Consider the following 17277-nt stretch of genomic DNA (forward strand, 5'->3'; position numbering starts at 1 on the left):
GAGGCAGCCTGCCAAAGCCCAGGGCCAGGCCAGGATTGAGATGAGGTTTACGAATGAGACGGGAGGGAGTGGGCCCAGGGCGTGACTTTTTTTTTTTTTTTTTTTTGCTACCAGAGATTGAACCCAAGGGTATTGAGCCACATCCCCAGCCCCACCCCATCCCCCCATTTTTTTTTAATGTACTGGGGATTGGATTCAGGGGCACTTGCCCACTGAGCCACATTCCCCGCTCTATTTTTTTGTGTTTTATTTAGAGACAGGGTCTCACTGAGTTGCTTAGTGCCTTGTTTTTGCTGAGGCTGGCTTTGAATTTATAATCCTCCTGTCTCAGCCTCCTGAGCTGCTGGGATTACAGGTATTCACCACTGCGCCTGCCTCCCCAGCACTTTGTTATTTTATTTTTTAATCTTTGCACACCTTTATCAGCCCTGCAAATGCAAGGCCTCAAAAATTTGGGTTAAGTCTCAGAATTGTTCCCCACAGAAATTGTTTCCCCACGGTAAAAGGCGAAAGAGTTATACGATCTGAAGAGAAACCAGAGTATCCCTAGCTCTTTTTAAAAAATGTTTTATTAGAGACAGGGTTTCACTGAGTTGCTCGGGTCCTCACTAAATTGCTGCGGCTGGGCTTGAACTTGCGATCCTCTTTCCTCAGCCTCAGGAGTTGCTGGGATTACAAGTGTGGGCCATCACACCTGGCCAGGGTGTGACTCTTGATTCTTCTCAACAGTGCTGGGCAGGCAGCCGCCAATGACTTGCTAGACAGACCCCCATGGATCTGGAGACTCTAACCCGCTGCCCTTTATCTCTCCTCTGGATGGTGCACACAGATTGGATGGCTCTAGGCAGCAAGATCCCTGGACTCTAGAACACAGCTAAGTGGGACAATGGAAATACGGGCTTTGAAACATGTTCAAACAAACCACACCCTGCACCCTCCTCTGCCAAAACTGACCAATGACCCCAAAACCAGGACTGGATTGTTCCTGAGAAACCTGGCATGGCTTTGGCAATTGCCTGACAAAGGATTACAGCTCTTTGCCACCATTCATCTTTCGAATATCTTCATCTAAGCCTTTACTGCCATAAAGGAAAAGTTGGCTGCATTTGGAGTGAGTGGGATTGTTCAGCTAGTCATGTTTAGAGTCACCTTTCTATGACATTAAGATCTCGAGGAGAGTCACTGGAAAGTCTGTGAGGCCGGCTAATTCCACTGCAAGTGAGGAATGTGTTTATTCTTCCAAGGGGCAAAGATCCCCCACTCAAAGTGACGCTGCTACATTGTGTAACCAGGAACACGGGTTGTTGCTGATGTAAACAAATAGCCAGGGCAGAGCTGCCAGGAGCCTGGGTCTCCTTTTCCCAGAGGTGTTTCTTATGAATGGTTGTGCCCAGTGAAGCAATTTCCTGCCTTCTAAACTTCTGCCTACCAAACCACATCTCCTATCTATCACTGCCTGGCTCTGGGTCATAAAGCAATTCACCCCAAGCCAATCAGAGCCTGGGCAGAAGTCCTTGAGTAACAGGAAAATTACCCTCCACCTGCAGACACTTTGCAAGCTAGTGGCTTTGCAGTTTCTGAATGTAAATATCACGTGCCTTACCCCATGGCCTACCTCTGCTCATGGGAGATGTGGGGCCCACAGACTTGATTCTCAGTCCCTGGTTCTCTCTGTCCAGGTACTGGCTGGCTAGTGACCCATTACCTTGACCTGGGGACCCTACAGCCCAAAGAATATTTTTCACTGTGTCAGATACTGATTTATAGGGCCAGGGCAAGGGAAGTTCAGATGGTCCCAGGCATGCAGACCTGGTGGACAAAATCAGTGAGGACAGAAGAAAAAATTGGACGAAAACAATTCCAGGAACTCTTTGATTTAGACAGTCATTTTGAATTTGTGGTTCTTTCATCTGGAATGCCTCCTCCACCCACCCCCAAGCCCTAATCTGCGTGGTTAACTGTCACTCCTTCTTCACAACAGCATTCATGTATCTACCAAGGAAGCTTCTCTGACTTCCACCCAATCAGAATTCCCTCTGTTGTTCCACCACTATACTTTCTAACACATACATATTGTATTGAAATCACTTGCTAATTTGTTTGTCTCCCCAGCTGGGCTGGGATCCTCTTCAGGGCACTTTAGAATCTCCAGCTACCCACACAGTTCCTGGCCCAAAGTTGGTGTGTAAAAGAGGTACTTTTGAATAAGAAAAACTTTCCCCTTCCACACTAGGTGCTTTGCTTATTGAAAGTGAATGGGGAATATACTGTAGACCGAAGTCTGAAGATCTAGTTAAGCTGGTAAATAAGGCATAACAGAAGATCTCTGCCTTAAAGTAGCTGTAATCTGAAATCTGATGAATGGTAGGCATATTTGCAAATGGAGTATAGAGATTGGACCCATGGATAGACATGGAAGTGGTTTTTAATTTTTCCCCCTTTCTTTGGGTGTCAACTTAGAAGCTGAAATGAATTAGAGAAGAGGCCTGTTTCTCATTTAGCTCTTTCAGTTCTTTTAACTTTCACTCGTAGGAAAGCATTAAACAAGCTGTAGGTCTAACTCGCCAGTCCTCATGAGCTATAAAGTTCCACCCTGAACAGTCGTTTTTTTTTTTTTTCTCTCTGCTTTCTCTTCATCCCCATCTATAAAAGTAGCACCAATGACTCACTCGTTTCTTTGAATCTCAGGGGTGCTCAGAGAACGGTGCGGGTAGTGGTGGGGATAGGTGCGTACTTGGGTCATTGTCCAAACATAAACTGGTGAAGTCCATAACATGCATACATATACTCATTAAGAAAAACAATTACTGGGTGCTTCATATGCGCCAAGTGCCAGATGGGGACAGACCAGCGAATAAAATGCTGTGTTTCCCTGCTCTAACAGAACTTACATTCTAGAAGAGGGAGACATTTGATGACCAAAGAAGGGAGCCCATCTTGCTATATCATGTTGTCCTTCTCGTAGGGCTAGATCACATTTACCAGGCACTTTCAAGGACTTTATGCATTTTTTCTCATTTAATCCCCAGCCAACCCCATTTTCAGAGATGTTAAGATGGCTTCCAGCTGGGCGTGGTGGTGCACACCTGTAATCCCAGCAACTCAAGAGGTTGAGGCAGGAGGATCACAACTTCAAAGTCAGCCTCAGCAATTTAGCAAGGCCCTAAGCAACTTTGTGAGACCCTGTCTCTAAATAAAACACAAAAAGGTCTGGGGAAGTGGCTCAGTGGTTGAGTGCCCTGAGTTTAATCCCTAGTACCAAAAAAAAAAAAAAAAAAAAAAAAAGTCAACTATCATATGGCTTGTAAGTGGTAGAGTCAGGATTTGAACTCAGATTTGAATGACTCCCTAGCTGAGCTCTTAACCACAACTCTTGATGGCAGCAGTAAATATTTACTAAATGGACAAATGAGTAGATGAATGGTTAACCCTAATTACGGTGGCAGCCTGTTGTTTTGTCACCGCGATACAAACATGAGCAACATGTTTAAGTTTATCATTTACTTATTGATTCGAGTTGCCCCAAATCATGGCTCCTGTTAAGATTTTTTATAAAGATTAAGGAACAAGTATCTTTCTCATTACTAGCTATGTTTCCTGGACAAGACAAGCTGTTTTATAAAAATAATGATGACTTAGAATGGAAAGGGCTGTAAAAAAATAAATGATCACCTTGTCTTTCTGGGTTTGAATTTCTGAGTTGGCTGTAAAGTCTCTGTACTAGGCTGAGCAATGACCCCCTAGAATTATCAGGTCCTACTCCCTTGAACCTGCAAGCGTTACCTTAAAAGGAAAAAGGGCCTTTGCAGAGGTGTTTAAGGAAGAGAATTCCACAGAACACAGGCGAGAACTAAATACAATCTCATGTATTCTTATAAAAGGGTGGAAGAGAAAGGTTTGACACAGAAGAGAAGGCAAAATGACCACACAGGCAGAGTTTGGAATTATGTGGCCAAAGGCCAAGGAACGCTGACAGCTACTAAAAATATTCTCCTTTTGAGCCTTGGGAGGAAGTATAATCCAACTGCCAACCTGATTTGGGTCCAGCAATGATGATTTTGGATTTGTGGCTTCCAGAACTGGGAGAAAACACATATATTGTTGTAAGACACCAAATTTTTGGTCATTTGTTTTGTTTTTGGTACCAGGGATTGAACCCAGGGCTGCTTAACCACTGAGTCCTCTCCACTCCTTTTTATGTTTTATTTTGTGACAGGGTCTCATTAAATCCTTAGGCCTCACTAAGTTGCTGAGGTTGGCCTTGAACTTGCAATCCTCTGGCCTCAGCCTTCTGAGGCATTGGTATTACAGGTGGGCACCTCGGCACTCATTTGGTCATTTGTTAAAGCAGCTAAAGGGAAATAATGGAATCTCTCTCTCTTTTTAAAATATATTTATTTTTTAGTTGTAGTTGGACACAATATCTTTATTTATTTATTTTTATGTGGTGCTGAGGACCAAACCCAGGGCCTCACCAGTGCTAGGCAAGCGCTCTACCGCTGAGCCACAACCCCAGTCCCTAATGGAGTCTCTTAGCGGAAGTGGCAGCAGGGGAAATAAGTCCTCAACTACCAGTGCACCCCCACCTCCTCTCTCTTCTTTCTCTGCTTTTTTCCCCCCTAGTATGTATTAGCAGTCAGCACCTTTGTTTATTTAGTACATATTTAGTATATTGCTATTCAGTTATTGCTGACTCCTTCCCAGTAGAATGTAAGCTCCATGAAGAAGTGACCTTTCAAAAGCTGCATTTCTTCCCATGCTTAGAAGATGAAGTAGCACAGAGCTTCAGTAAACATTTGTTGAGGGAATGTCATGTTACTGGAGAACCTGACATCTTATTATAGATTCAGTAATCAGTCATCACGGCACGACATGCTGTAGGCCATTCCCTAAGGTGCCACTCTAGAGAATGACCAAGCTAGAGCCCATGCTCAGTTAACAGTTTTTCATTTCCTACTTTCTATTTCCTGCTTTGTTTACAGCCCAAACCAACCCTGAAATTAGTTTTGATGCCTTTTGTTATGACTCGGGATATGAGATATTCCCCAAATCTCCTGTTAATGCAGGAATGTTCAGAGGTAAAATGATTAGACTATGGGAACTGGAACCCAATCAGTCCATTCCAGTTTGAATGGACTACTGGGCTGGGTGGTTACTCTGGGCCAGCAGGGTGGGGTCAGAGGAGGTGGATCATGGGGGTCCCTGGAATGGTTTATCTTCCCTCTCCTTTTTCTGCTTTCTGGCTGCCACAAGGTGAGCAGCTTCCCTCTGCTATACCCTTCCACCATGATGCTCTGCTTCATCTTGGATGGGCCCAGAGCAATGGACTTGGCCAACCATGAACTAAATCTGTGAAACTGTGAACCAAAGAGAGGGGAGTAATGAAAACTTACCTTATTGTTCTTGTTGAGTGTTTTGGTCACAGCAATGAAAATTAACCTTCCTCTCTTTCTTCATGTTTAAGCCATCAGGAAATCCTGCTATCTTCAAATATTCTTATCACCTCTGTTACCTAGGTCTGGGGATGTAGCTCAGTGTTACATTGCCCTGGGTTCAATCCCTAGTACCAAGACAAAACAAAACAAAACCTTAAAAAAACAGCTTTATCTGTTTATCCCTTTCATAATTTATTTGGATTAACAATCTATCAGTTTATTAAGGATGTCAAGACAATAGAGTACAGGAAAGAAATCTTCCTTTTGGGATTACAACAGTATATATCTGATGAGAAAATAAAATAGGTGCAAAGGAAATATCTCGTATTTGTGTTGTGTGATCTGTTGACATAAATGTACACATAAGGCCACATGAAACTTGCTTTGATGATTCCTGCCTTTGATATTGCTTGCTCCATGTTTGCTTTGCTTGGTCTCCATTAGAAAGTGTTTCTTCTGTATACATACACCCAGGAAAAAGAAAGTTCATCCCAGTGTGTGCAAAGTCCTGCACACCCGAGATTCATTTATAAAATAGTCATGTTGTAAATCTCAGCAGGCAATCCAGTATTTGCCTAGCCACAATGACCTCTGCACCTAAGAGGGAAGGAGGGAGGGGAAGGGAGCAGGAGAGAGGAAGGGAGGGAGGGAAGGCGGAATCTTGTAGGCACTTGGTTCAGCTCATTGCAATTTCTCATAGGTATTCAGCCTATGTGATAGGTAAGAGGTATAAATACATGATTGGGTAAGAAGTATAAACACATGTCATATTCCATTGCACCATCCATTTCTGACAATTGCCATTTTTCCAGAGTAGTTATTGATGGCATTTGTTTGAATTCATTCCTAATTCAAACGGGACCCAAGGGCCCTGTTTATCCTTGGGCAAAAATTAGCTTCTGTCTTTTCCAGAACTTAACCTTCCTGGCTCCCCATATTCTAAAACCAACCTTTGTAGGAGCACGAAGCTAGTTTTAGCCCCAGCTTCAGGGTAAGCTCTGTGGCCTTCCTCTTACTGTGTCTTCTCCCCATACAGTATGAGTACACTTCTCATGCTGTGTCTTCTTCTTTCCCTGAGGAAGACAAGGCCTCACCCCAGTCAAGCCTCTCCCCTATCCTTGGGCCTCTCTGATTCAGCTTTGTTTGCCATAGAAACAAACAAAAGCATTTTACCAATTATTGGCAGTTTTCTTTACCAAAGCATCAAACTGGTGATGAAGTTATCTGGAAATATTGCCCAAGCCCAGAAGACTCCCTGAAGGGGTGGGATGAGAGAGTCCTCACTAACACATGGTACTCATGGTACAGCCAGAGTTCTAAGTACTTAACATGTATTCACTTTTTAACTCCTCAATGGTCTTTTTTTTAAAAAAATTTTAAGTTGTCAATAGATGTTTGTTTTTATTTATTTATATGTGGTGCTAAGAATTGAACCCAGTGCCTCATACATGCTAGGCAAGTGCTCTACCATTGTTCTAAGACCCCAGCCCACTTCAAGGGACTTTATGAAGTAGGTACTAGTATTACCATCCCAATTGTACACAGGGACCAGAGAGGTTAAGTGGTAGGGTTGTTGATTCTAATCAAGGCATTCTGGCTTCAAAAAGAGTATCAAAGGACTGCCCCCAACTGTGGGCCAGGAGCTCAGACTCCTTGACTGTCTGCATTGTATTCTTATCTATCTGAATTCAGCAGTGAACAGGGTGTTTTTCTGTGTCTTTGGAGGGAATACTCCACGACTGTTTGGCATGAAACAATTTAATATGATTTAAAGTAAGTTTTTCATTACTGATTTCATTTCCTATCCATGGATGTTCGAAGGAAGTCTGACTCCCCCAGTGCTCACCCTAGAACATGACAGCGGGTCCTGGAACATCTATCCGTCTGTTAGCCTGGACTCAGTGTGTACAGACAGACACAGGACCCCCCATGTCTGGACAGAGTGGATACCCTTTCCTCTCTTTCAGTTAATTGAGGGAGGTTCCTGATTAGTTTAGAAAGCTGCTGCTATGAGGCTCCAGGTTGAGGCAGGGGTGCTGCTTAGTGTAAGGCTCTGGGTTCAAACCTCAGCACCACAAAAAACCAAAACAAAAACCTGGCTGAATTTTCTAGGGATTCTCAGTTGCCAGGGTCATCTTTTTACATGTCTTGGTTCAAATAGGGTCTGGTTAGGAAAAATCCCCACAGACTTCTATGACCTTCTGGGCTCTGAAGATTATTACACCAATGAAAGTTCTAGTTCTAAAATCTGCTAAATGTAGACACTTGTTGTTCCTGCAACAATGTGATCCAGATGTGGAGTTCTAGGCTAGGGCTGATGCCTATATTCCCTTCCTCTTCCTGGAACTTGAGACGTTTTTTGGATCATCTCAGTTCGTAAAAGGGGCCACATAGAGTGCTTGGTGCTGTGCTTGGCCATGTCCTTAACGCTTTTCAACCCCACCCATGAACTTTCTCTCAATCACTTCATCCCAGGGGACCGAGGAACCAATGGAGGCCAGTATTCCGTACCCCGTAAGTATGGAATATCAAAGGACTGCCTCCAACTGTGGGCCAGGAGCTCAGACTCCTTGACTGTCTGCATTGTATTCTTATCTACCTGAATTCAGCAGTGAACAGGGTGTTTATCTGTGCCTTTGGAGGGAATACCTCACAACTGTTTGGCATGAAACAATTTAATAGGATTTAAGGTAGGTTTTCATTACTGATTTCATTTTCTATTCATGGATGTTCAAAGGTAGTCTGCCTGCCTGCCTGCCTGCTGTAGGTATTTCACTTCACTGGATTTTTTTTTTTTCTGGTACCCAGAATTAAACCCAGGGGCAATCCACCACTGAGCCACATCCTAGCCCTTTTTATTTTTTATTTTGAGACAGGATGGCTAAGTTACCTAGGGCCTCACTAAGATGCTGAGGTTGGCTTTGTATCTGCGATCCTCCTACCTCAGCCTCTTGAGTCGCTGGGATTATAGGAGTGTGCCACCATGTCTGGCTCCATTGGGATTTTGAAAAACTTGTCCTTCAGTGCCTGGTCAGGCCTGGTCAGCACAGTCTCCTTGCTCATACCTTCTTGGGAAATGCACCCTTAGAAGTAGAGAAAGCACAGGCCAGCAGGCCCAGTTATGCAGAAAAGGAGACAGCAAAGGAACGCGCCCCTCCCCCTTATCTTGGAGTTGGGTTCTTGGTAGTCAAGTCCTTGCTGAGCGTCTCCAGCCCTTTGGCTTTTCACCTTTTGGACTATTTGGGTTCATCAGCATCCTCACTTGGGGAGAGGATCTGAGTAAGTGGTGACATCCACAGGAGCCCGTTCTCCTAGTTCCTGGCAGCCCTACAGAAGGAAGAGAAGGTGGGAAGGCTGGCTGGAATGAATGCTTAAAAGGAGGCTGGAACAAGTTACCCACTGCATTTTCAGTCTTCCTGCCTTTTGCCTGTTTCTATGCCCTCGAGAACCGGCTCCACAGCTTTGCCTCTGTGAGCTGCAGGGAAGGCGGCCATGCTGGCTCCTGCTCCAGCCAGACCCCTTCACAGGAGGCGGACTGGGGGGACCAAAGCTCCCCTTCTTTGAATAACAGGCAAGCTGACGCAAAGACTCCAGGAATAGGACAGCAAGTGCAGGCTCCTCCACATCCCAGGGGACACAGGCTTCAATCCCTAGGGTATGTGGAAAACCCCAAGGAGACCAGGGCCAGAGGCTCTGGGTGGAACCATGGCAGGGGAGGTGTCTGAGACAGAAATATAAGACTCTGGGCAGTGATAAAATAAACTGTTTTAATAGGAGGCTTCCTGAGATGGCCACTTTTTTTTCTTTCTTCTTCTTCTTCTTCTTCTTCTTCTTTTTTTTTTTTTTTTTTTTGCTATCAGCCAGTCAGTGTCCCTGCCCTGAGGTTTCTTGGGTGTGCCCTGGCTGAACTCCTGGCCCCACTGGAAGCCAGGATGTCACTCTGACATCTCCAGCCCCTCCAGGCATCCAGAGGTGTGTGTCTTAACATTGGGAGATGGGTGTTAGCTGGTAGTCAGTCCAAAGGATGTTGTCCTTCTGTGTGTCCAGGCCAAAGGGAGGTGGGTGAAGGGCTTCACTTCCCATTTGGGGTATTTCTCCATGGGGAAGAAAGAGGTGGCAAATCACTTTTGAAAGTTCAACTCTGACCTTTACAAAGAAAACTAACAGGCACTTTAGTATTATATACAGGGTAGAGGGAGACGATGCGGAGGGGAAATTGCACTTAATTACAGTAGTTTATAGTTTACACCCATTGGACAAATTTACTTCTTTAAAAGAAATCTCAAGATCATTTGGGCTGGGGGTGGGGAGAGGGATTTGCCGATATTTACAGTGGGTTTGGCTCAGTTCAACAGTGCGTGTCCTCCTCTCCTTGTTTCAGTAACAGATTCAAGTTTTCACATCAGTTTGTTCGATGAAGGGTCACAACACGGGCTCTACCGTTTTCCCTCTGCCTCCTGCACGGTTTCGTGTGGCCCACCTCTAGGATGGACAGGAGCACTCGACAACTTGGGAGAGGCATCATGACAATACTGCATAGAAGGGAAGCTGGGCTTCAGGCTGCGCCTCCCGAGAGCGGATTGTCTGAGGTGCCAGCAGGATGTCAGCTAAGCAGGGACCTCTCACAGGTGCTTGTCAGGTCACTGGGCTTTTCCATGACAGCTGCCCAAAGGGTGACGGTGTAGAAAACAGAGTCCTTGTTGCTGTGCACCAAGTAAGTGATAGGTGGGCATCACCAGGCTTGCAGTGGACACTGCAGAGAGAGAGGAGAGAGAGCTCAGCTGTGTGCATTAGGCAGGGACATTAGTTTGGCTTCTCCAAGGGAGCTGACACCTGGCTCAGCTGGAGAGAGCTGGGGGTGGGGGACTGGGCATCTAGGGCTAGGCAGTTCTACAGTGTTGGTTCTGAAGCACACTTTCTTGGAGCTGGCTTTTCTGGCCACTTCAGTGGAGAAAAGTGAATTGCTGGGGACCCTGTAATAGTCCTAACATGCTGACCCTAACCCTGAAATTGAGCTCCTCTTTTTGTGAGAGTGGTATTTATACAGCACTCAGGCCAGTGGCAAAGGCAATTGGGTGGGCTGCCTCTTAATGGAAGTGTTTCTTCCTAAGATCTCTAAGCACAGGGGTGCCCTAGATCACTGCTTCTCAAACTTTAATGGCCCTACCAGTACAGAAAGCCCATTAGAACATAGACTCTGGTTCTATTCTGATTCTCAGACCGGGTGGGCCTAGGAATCTGCATTTCTAAGAATTTCCCAGGCTGTTCCCATGCGCTGATCTACATGGAGCAGCGAGGCCATAAGGCATGTGAGAAAATGACCCCTTACTCAAACTTTCCATCCAGGAAGGAACTTTAGAAATTGCAAGGTGCTTTCTCAAGATTTGTTACTATTAGGACAAGAAACTCGAAGGACTAGGGAAAGGATTCAAGGGATGAAGCCTCTGATGCTATGCTTCTTGGGGGCTAGAAAAGGAGACCCCAGAATGGTTGGAGCAGCCCTCTGAGAGGAGTTACTCTGCCTGTGTGGGGCAGCTCCCCCTTCCAGAGCACTGGACCTCCTTTAATTAAACTGTTTGGCAACATCCTCCTCTCCTTTTCCTTTTCTATTTCTTCCTCCTCTTTCACTTTTTTTTCCGCATCCAGGGTTCTGCCTTTTGGCTTAGTGGCTTATTCTCTCAAGACTCCCTGCCCACAGCGCACATGTGCATACACACACACACACACACACACACACACACACATACACACACACACACACACACACACATCTACCACGACTACCAGAGGCCTATCATTCCATTATTATCTCATAAATCAGTGTTCCTAACCACAACCCCATATGGGGTTACCATTTTTGTCTACTTTACAGATTAGAAAAACAAGGTTTAAAGAGAGCTAATGATTATGAAAATTAGAGAGTGTGCAGAGACTCAAATGGGTTCGGGATGATCTCCCAATGTGAGATTTTTATTTTTATTTTTTTGTGCTGGGGATTGAACCCAGGGCCTTTGTATGCAAGGCAAGCACTTTACTGAACTATACCTCTAGTCCCAGTGTGAGATCTTTATGGGACTAGGAGTCTTTTACTTACTTATGCCGTGCTTTGGTCAAATGACTCCCTCTCTGCCTCAATTTCTTCCCATATAAATGAAGGCTGTGGTGGGTTTGGATGGGTTGATATAGCTGAAGTCCTCTAAATGGTGCTTGGCACAATCCTGCACAGGGGGCTTCTCTCCATGCGGCTCTTGAGGGCTCTTAGAATGGGCCTGAGCTGTGCATTCATGTAAGGAGACAGGTTTCTGTCCCTCCTACATTCTTGAGGGCGTGGTCAGGGTTCTCTTCATACCCTTTGCCTTCTCTTTCTCCCTCTGCCCACCCCCACTCTTGAGTTTCTTTACTTCCCACTATCAGCCTTTTTCCAATTTTCAGATTTCAGGTAGAGGAGAGGGAAAATGGCTTGTGACCCTGCAGGTTTCAATAGAAGAGCAAACAAGAAGGGCAGATAAGGAGACGCCAGTGAGATTCTATGACCTGTCATTAGGGATGGGCTTCCCAGATATCAAATGTTTGCTCACATAATAAAATGGTGGCAGAGCCCTAAATGTTGTCAAAGGAACTAGAGTTATTTGCCCCCTTCAGAGTCTAAACACAAACATCTGATAAGGGGTGCACTGTGGTCCCTTAGAGGCCCAGCATACCCAGCCCCCCAGGAGCCTCCCCATAAGATCCCTAAGTGACCATCCACCTGGGATGGGGTAGCAGTGGCCCTCATCTTGAGAGGGTTCATTGCATGATGGTAACAGCTACACAGACTGTGGTCCTTCCTTGGGCTGGGAGCCACACTCAGGGCTTCATACACATCCTTGCAATTATTTCTTCCATCGGGGGCTGGGGGTGTAGCCCAAGGGTAGAATACTAGTCCAGGATGATTGAGCCCTAGGCTTGATTCCCAACATTGCAAAGTAGCTCTCCCATCAACCGTCTGAAGTAGGTGGTTGCCATTCATTCACTAGACACATTGTTGGGTGCCCGCCATGGACTTGCACTTTTAGGGGTCAGGCGATGCAGCTGTGGACAAGGTCTGCCCATAACCTCATAGAGTTTCTATGCTAATGGGAGTTTTGAGTGACAAACAAGTAAATGCATATACACATCTTTCTATACAATCAACTTTAAGTGGAGATAAGTGCTTTGTTGGAAAATAAGCGTGGTGGGAGGTTAAGGTGAGTTGAGGGAAAAGGGAATAATTTAGGGGAGGGGGTTAGGAAAGGCCTCTTCAAGTTGATGACATTTGAGCTGAATGGAGGAGCAAGCACATAAAGATGCACATTAAAGAGTGGGATCACTTCAGCCTGGGACCCTTGAAGCGGAGGGAGAGAGAATGGGGATACCAGCAGTGGTCTGACCATGCAGAGCCTTGTAAGTCTTCATTTTAGTTTGTGTTGTAATGGAAAGCTATTGGGGAGCTTTGACAGGGGAGGGACATGATTGATTTCTCTTTTTAAGAGACCACTCTGAGCTGGGTGCAGTGGCACATGCCTGTAATCCCAGTGATTTGGGAGGCAGAGGCAGGAGGATCATAAGTTCAAAGCCAGCCTCCACAAAAGCAAGGCCTTAAGCAACTTAGTGAGACCCTGTCTCTAAAAAGAACATAAAATAGGGCTGGGGAGGTGGCTCAGTGGTTGAGTGCCTCTGAGTTCAATCCCTGGTACCCTCCCCGCCCCCCAAAAAAGACAGAGATCACTCTGGCTATTGATGGGGCCTCTGAGGGGATTAGTTGGAGACAAGGAGTGCCTGAACTAGGACTAGAATGGTACCAATGGGAGTGGCGGGAAGTGGCCAGATTTAGGATGCATTCTGAAGGATTCCCAGCAACACTTGTTGATGGATCAGGTGTGTGGCATGGAGAAAAGTATCAACAGTATTCTCAGGTATCTTACATAAACAAATGGTACAATTTTTGGAAATGGAGAAGCCCAAGGAGGAAGAAATTTGGGTGGGGACCAATAGGGGTAAAAACATTTTAGGTATGTTCAGTTTGAGAGGCATATCAGATATATTTGGCATGTTCGTGTCCCCGTCAAAGGTATTGCATTTGTCAAGGGGCCCTCTGTGGGCAGAACTGAGTTAAGGAACTGTCAGTGTATGCACTTGTTCCAAAGTTCTGGGATTGGAGGACAATCAGGTGTGAGCATAGACAAGAAGAGGCTGAAGAAAGAGCCCTGTTCTCTCCAACACATGAGTTGCTAGTTTAGGAGATGAGAAGGAGCTGTAGGAGGAGAACCAGAAAGATGGCATCCTAAAATCCAGGGAAAAGGAGGGGAGTGATTAGCTGTGTCAATGGTACGGAAAAGTAACTGCTGGACTTAGCAACATGGCGGTGTGAGCGAGCAGTACACAGGGGAACATGGGGTCAAAAGCCAGTCTGCAATGGGCTCTAGAGAGAATGGAGGGCGAGGAAGGAGAGAAGGCTAACACAGATAACCCACTTCTATCATTATTAACTTATAAGTGTTGCTCTATTAATTGAAAATAAAAACTATAATTCCAATTTTACAGAAGTATAGCCCAAAGAGATCTTAAATACCTGTACCCAGATTCTCACGACAGCCAAGCTTGTGCTCCTAACCATTATATAAGACCATCTCCTTCTATCTTCCATGTGACAACAGGGACAAAAATGCCCTTTGCCATTTAAAAACCTCCTTCCCAAGCTCTGGAAATCCTCAGGGTCACCATGGGGGGAATCCTAGTGTGACCCAGCTTCCATGAGCTGTCTGTTTCCTTTGGGCCAGGCACCAAGTGACATGCGTTATAAGTCCTCTTACAATCAGTCCTTTCAATGATCCCGTGAGAGAGGTGTCATTCCCTTCATTTTATAGGTGAGGTTCAGAGAGGCTAACCCATTTCCCTGAGGTCACACAAGTAGAAAGTGATAGAATTTGGAGCCTGGATCTGCTTAACTCTGGGGCTGGTGCCTAGCCCTCAGACCATTGTGCCCTGCCCCACCGCAGTGAAGAGAGTTGGGAGGGAGGGTACAGCCACAGAGGTTTTATGGTGAGGCTGCCCACCTCTTTCTTGTCAGCACCCCTGACTAGTGCCTGCTCTGGGGGCCTCTCTTGCCCTCTCTATAAAGTAGGAAGCGAAGTAGTGGGTAGAGAAAGTTGTGGAAACAAGAGTCGGCTTACAGCCTGCCCACACTTGTCCTAACCAAGGTCAGTGCTTGCTGCGGTCTTATTTCCAGACCAGTGGGGCATTGTTATGCAAGAGCTCAGGCACAAACCCACTCAGAAAGCAACTTGCCAGCACCCACCACTTGAGGAGGAGGGGGAGACATATGTTCTGGGAAGGACAGATGGCAGGAGCTGCAGAAGGATTCTTGGCAGAAGAAAGTGCCAGCCTGGGGTTCCTGAAACGTGATCCCCAAGGCCCCTGGGGCATGCCTGTCTTCACAACAGGAAGTACTGGGGGTCAGACAGACAAAAGTTCACAGACTGGTTTTAGACTTATACTTGCATAATCTTGGGTCTTGAGTATGGGTGCTTAAAAATGGACATTGGAAAGTGAATGTTGTTAATGGATTTGGAATGAAAAGTCCAACTCTGGAATTTATCATCTGTGTAAACTTGTCCAGAACCCTCCCCATCTCAGAACCTCAATTTTCTGCTCTGTAAATCAGGCATACAAATATTTACTTTGCAGGATGAGTAGGGGGTGAGCCAGACAAGGTAAGATAGAAAAGTACCTGGAAGGGATGCTTGAAAAGTGGAAGGTATTCAAAATATACTAATTCAGAATCCATCCACCCATCCATCCATCCATTCATCATCCATCATCCATCCATATTTACTGAATATCTACTTTAGCCCAGGCAGTTAGGTGAACACAAAGGGCTTGGGTGCTTTGAGTAGCCCTTGGACTACTTGCTGTTTTCCCAGGAGCTGGTGGAGAGGGGACCTGTGTGTCAGCAGAATGGGAAACAGGGATCAGGAGCCCAGGTCCAGGATCTGGGTTGTTACTGTCAGAACTCCTCTGACCACATAGACCAAGCACTGAGTGCAATATTGAAGAAACAGCGCAAGGAAAGACACCAGTCTTCAGAAAGCATCACAGACAGACAGGAGAGGAATTGGGAAGGAGCTCCACTTTGAATATTTTGTGAGATGGGGGTAGGATTTCCTCCCATTTATACATGAGGAAATTGAGTCTTACACTGGGCAATTAACTGCCCAAGGTCACATAGCAGAGGGGGACGAAGCTGGGATTAATTTAGGTCTCTCAGCTTTTCCTACCACTGCACATGCCTCTAAAATAGCATTGCCCAGAGTGTGTCCCTGTGACCTGAGTGCAGGGCACACTAATGACCCACTTCTACATTCAAGCGAAATGTTCCAAGAAGCCCTGCCTGAGGTGTTTAACTATGTTTAATCCAGAAGTTCTCCCAACACATTTTAACAAGAAAAACTCTCTCCCCTCACCTCATATGCCTCCTGACACCTAGCAATGGTTTTAAAATCCCTCTTGGAAAAAATAGTTTAAAAAAAAATAAAAATTGCTACCAGGACTCTTTGGCAACTCACTTGTGACGTTTTTGCCGTAGGAACAGAGTTTGTAAAAACTGTCTTCACCTTGGATATTTTGTGCTGTCAGGAGGTAGCACTTGAACCTCATTTTATTTCATTCTGCTTTTCCATTCTTCCTTGTCCTTTGGTTTGAAAGAAGAAATTTATCTGATTGGAACTTAGCTTAATTTTTTACTTTGGATCCTGACCACCACAGACAACAGAGCAAGTAACAATTACCATGGGAATTTTAAAGGGATATTGGGTTGGGTGTGGTGGCACACACCTGTAATGCCAATGACTTGGGAGGCTGAGGCAGGAGGATTGCAAATTCGAGGCCAGTCTCAGCAATTTAGCAAGCCCCCATTAAGCATCTTGGAGAAACCCTGTTTCAAAATAAAACATTAAAAGGGCTAGGGATATGGCTCAGTGGAAGAGCTGCACTGGGTTCAACAGGGCAGGTTAAAAAAAAAAAAAGGAAAAGATGAGTATTGGAAGGCAAAATATTGTTTAAATGGAAGGAGTCCAGGATTTGGAGTCAAAGACCAAAGTCCAGAGGTCAAGCTCTAGAATTTACAATCTGTGTGTGACCTTGGGCAGGTCTATCTCTGAGCTTCAGTTTCTTTGTACTTAGATTGCAATAAAAAGAAAATAATGATATAGTGGTCATGAGAAATATAAAGTTCTACATGAGGGTTTTTTTCCTCTTTACTGAGTATAATAATCATCTTCATAATTAAAAAACAAGTCTCTTGCCAGACTCCTGAACTGTCTGAGGATGCAGAGACAAGTTCATAGTACATTAACAGGCAGCTCACGCAGTGTCAAGGTTGGCTGGCTACCGTGTCCAATAGAGGAGAGAAGCCACTTGGGCGCTGGTAGCAGCATGTTGGGGAGCATCTTAAAGCATTCTGATTAAGAGACCATTTCCTGGATTCATAGGACTCGTTTCAACAAGCAAGCATCAAAGTCAACTTGGGAAAGACAGGAATAATTAATCACAGTCCTGTCTAGGGCTGACCAAGCGGTAGATGGATTGATAAACCTTTCAAAGGGGAAGGTATTCCCAAGGAGGGCTGCTGTGCCTGGCTGCCCTCCTGATTGAGATTTGTGAGCACAGATAAATGTTTTCCCTGCTCACTACAAAGAGTGGGAAATCGCACGGGAGTCGAAGGGCAGGGCAACGGGGTGGGGTGGGGGTTGTCCTTTCATCTTCTATTGGGTGAGAGAAGAGTGGCAAAGCAGGTCCCACACCCCTCTTCCTCCACCCCCAATGC

At 45.5% G+C, this 17277-nt stretch overlaps 1 protein-coding gene and 1 non-coding gene across 14 annotated transcripts in view; both read right to left on the reverse strand.

Moving 5' to 3' along the window:
- Positions 1–424: 424 nt before the first annotated feature.
- Positions 425–544, reverse strand: LOC144376578 (U5 spliceosomal RNA). The gene has a single exon (XR_013437161.1). It is a non-coding gene; the product is annotated as a U5 spliceosomal RNA (small nuclear RNA).
- Positions 545–9670: 9126 nt separating this feature from the next.
- Positions 9671–17277, reverse strand: part of Hnf1b (HNF1 homeobox B) — a 52163-nt gene continuing 44556 nt past the window's right edge. For 7 of the 13 annotated variants that reach the window (XM_078042425.1, XM_078042424.1, XM_078042423.1 and 4 more), the window contains one exon: positions 9671–10188. In XM_078042425.1, coding sequence (XP_077898551.1) covers positions 10076–10188 — 113 coding nt within the window. In that variant the 3' untranslated portion in view covers positions 9671–10075. Of the gene's footprint in view, positions 10189–11529; positions 11904–16018; positions 16144–17277 lie in introns of all 13 variants that reach the window. The other 6 variants (XR_013436185.1, XR_013436187.1, XR_013436186.1 and 3 more) reach the window with 3 other exon arrangements.

This window comes from Ictidomys tridecemlineatus, chromosome 3 (genome assembly GCF_052094955.1).
Source record: "Ictidomys tridecemlineatus isolate mIctTri1 chromosome 3, mIctTri1.hap1, whole genome shotgun sequence".
Taxonomy (NCBI): domain Eukaryota; kingdom Metazoa; phylum Chordata; class Mammalia; order Rodentia; family Sciuridae; genus Ictidomys; species Ictidomys tridecemlineatus.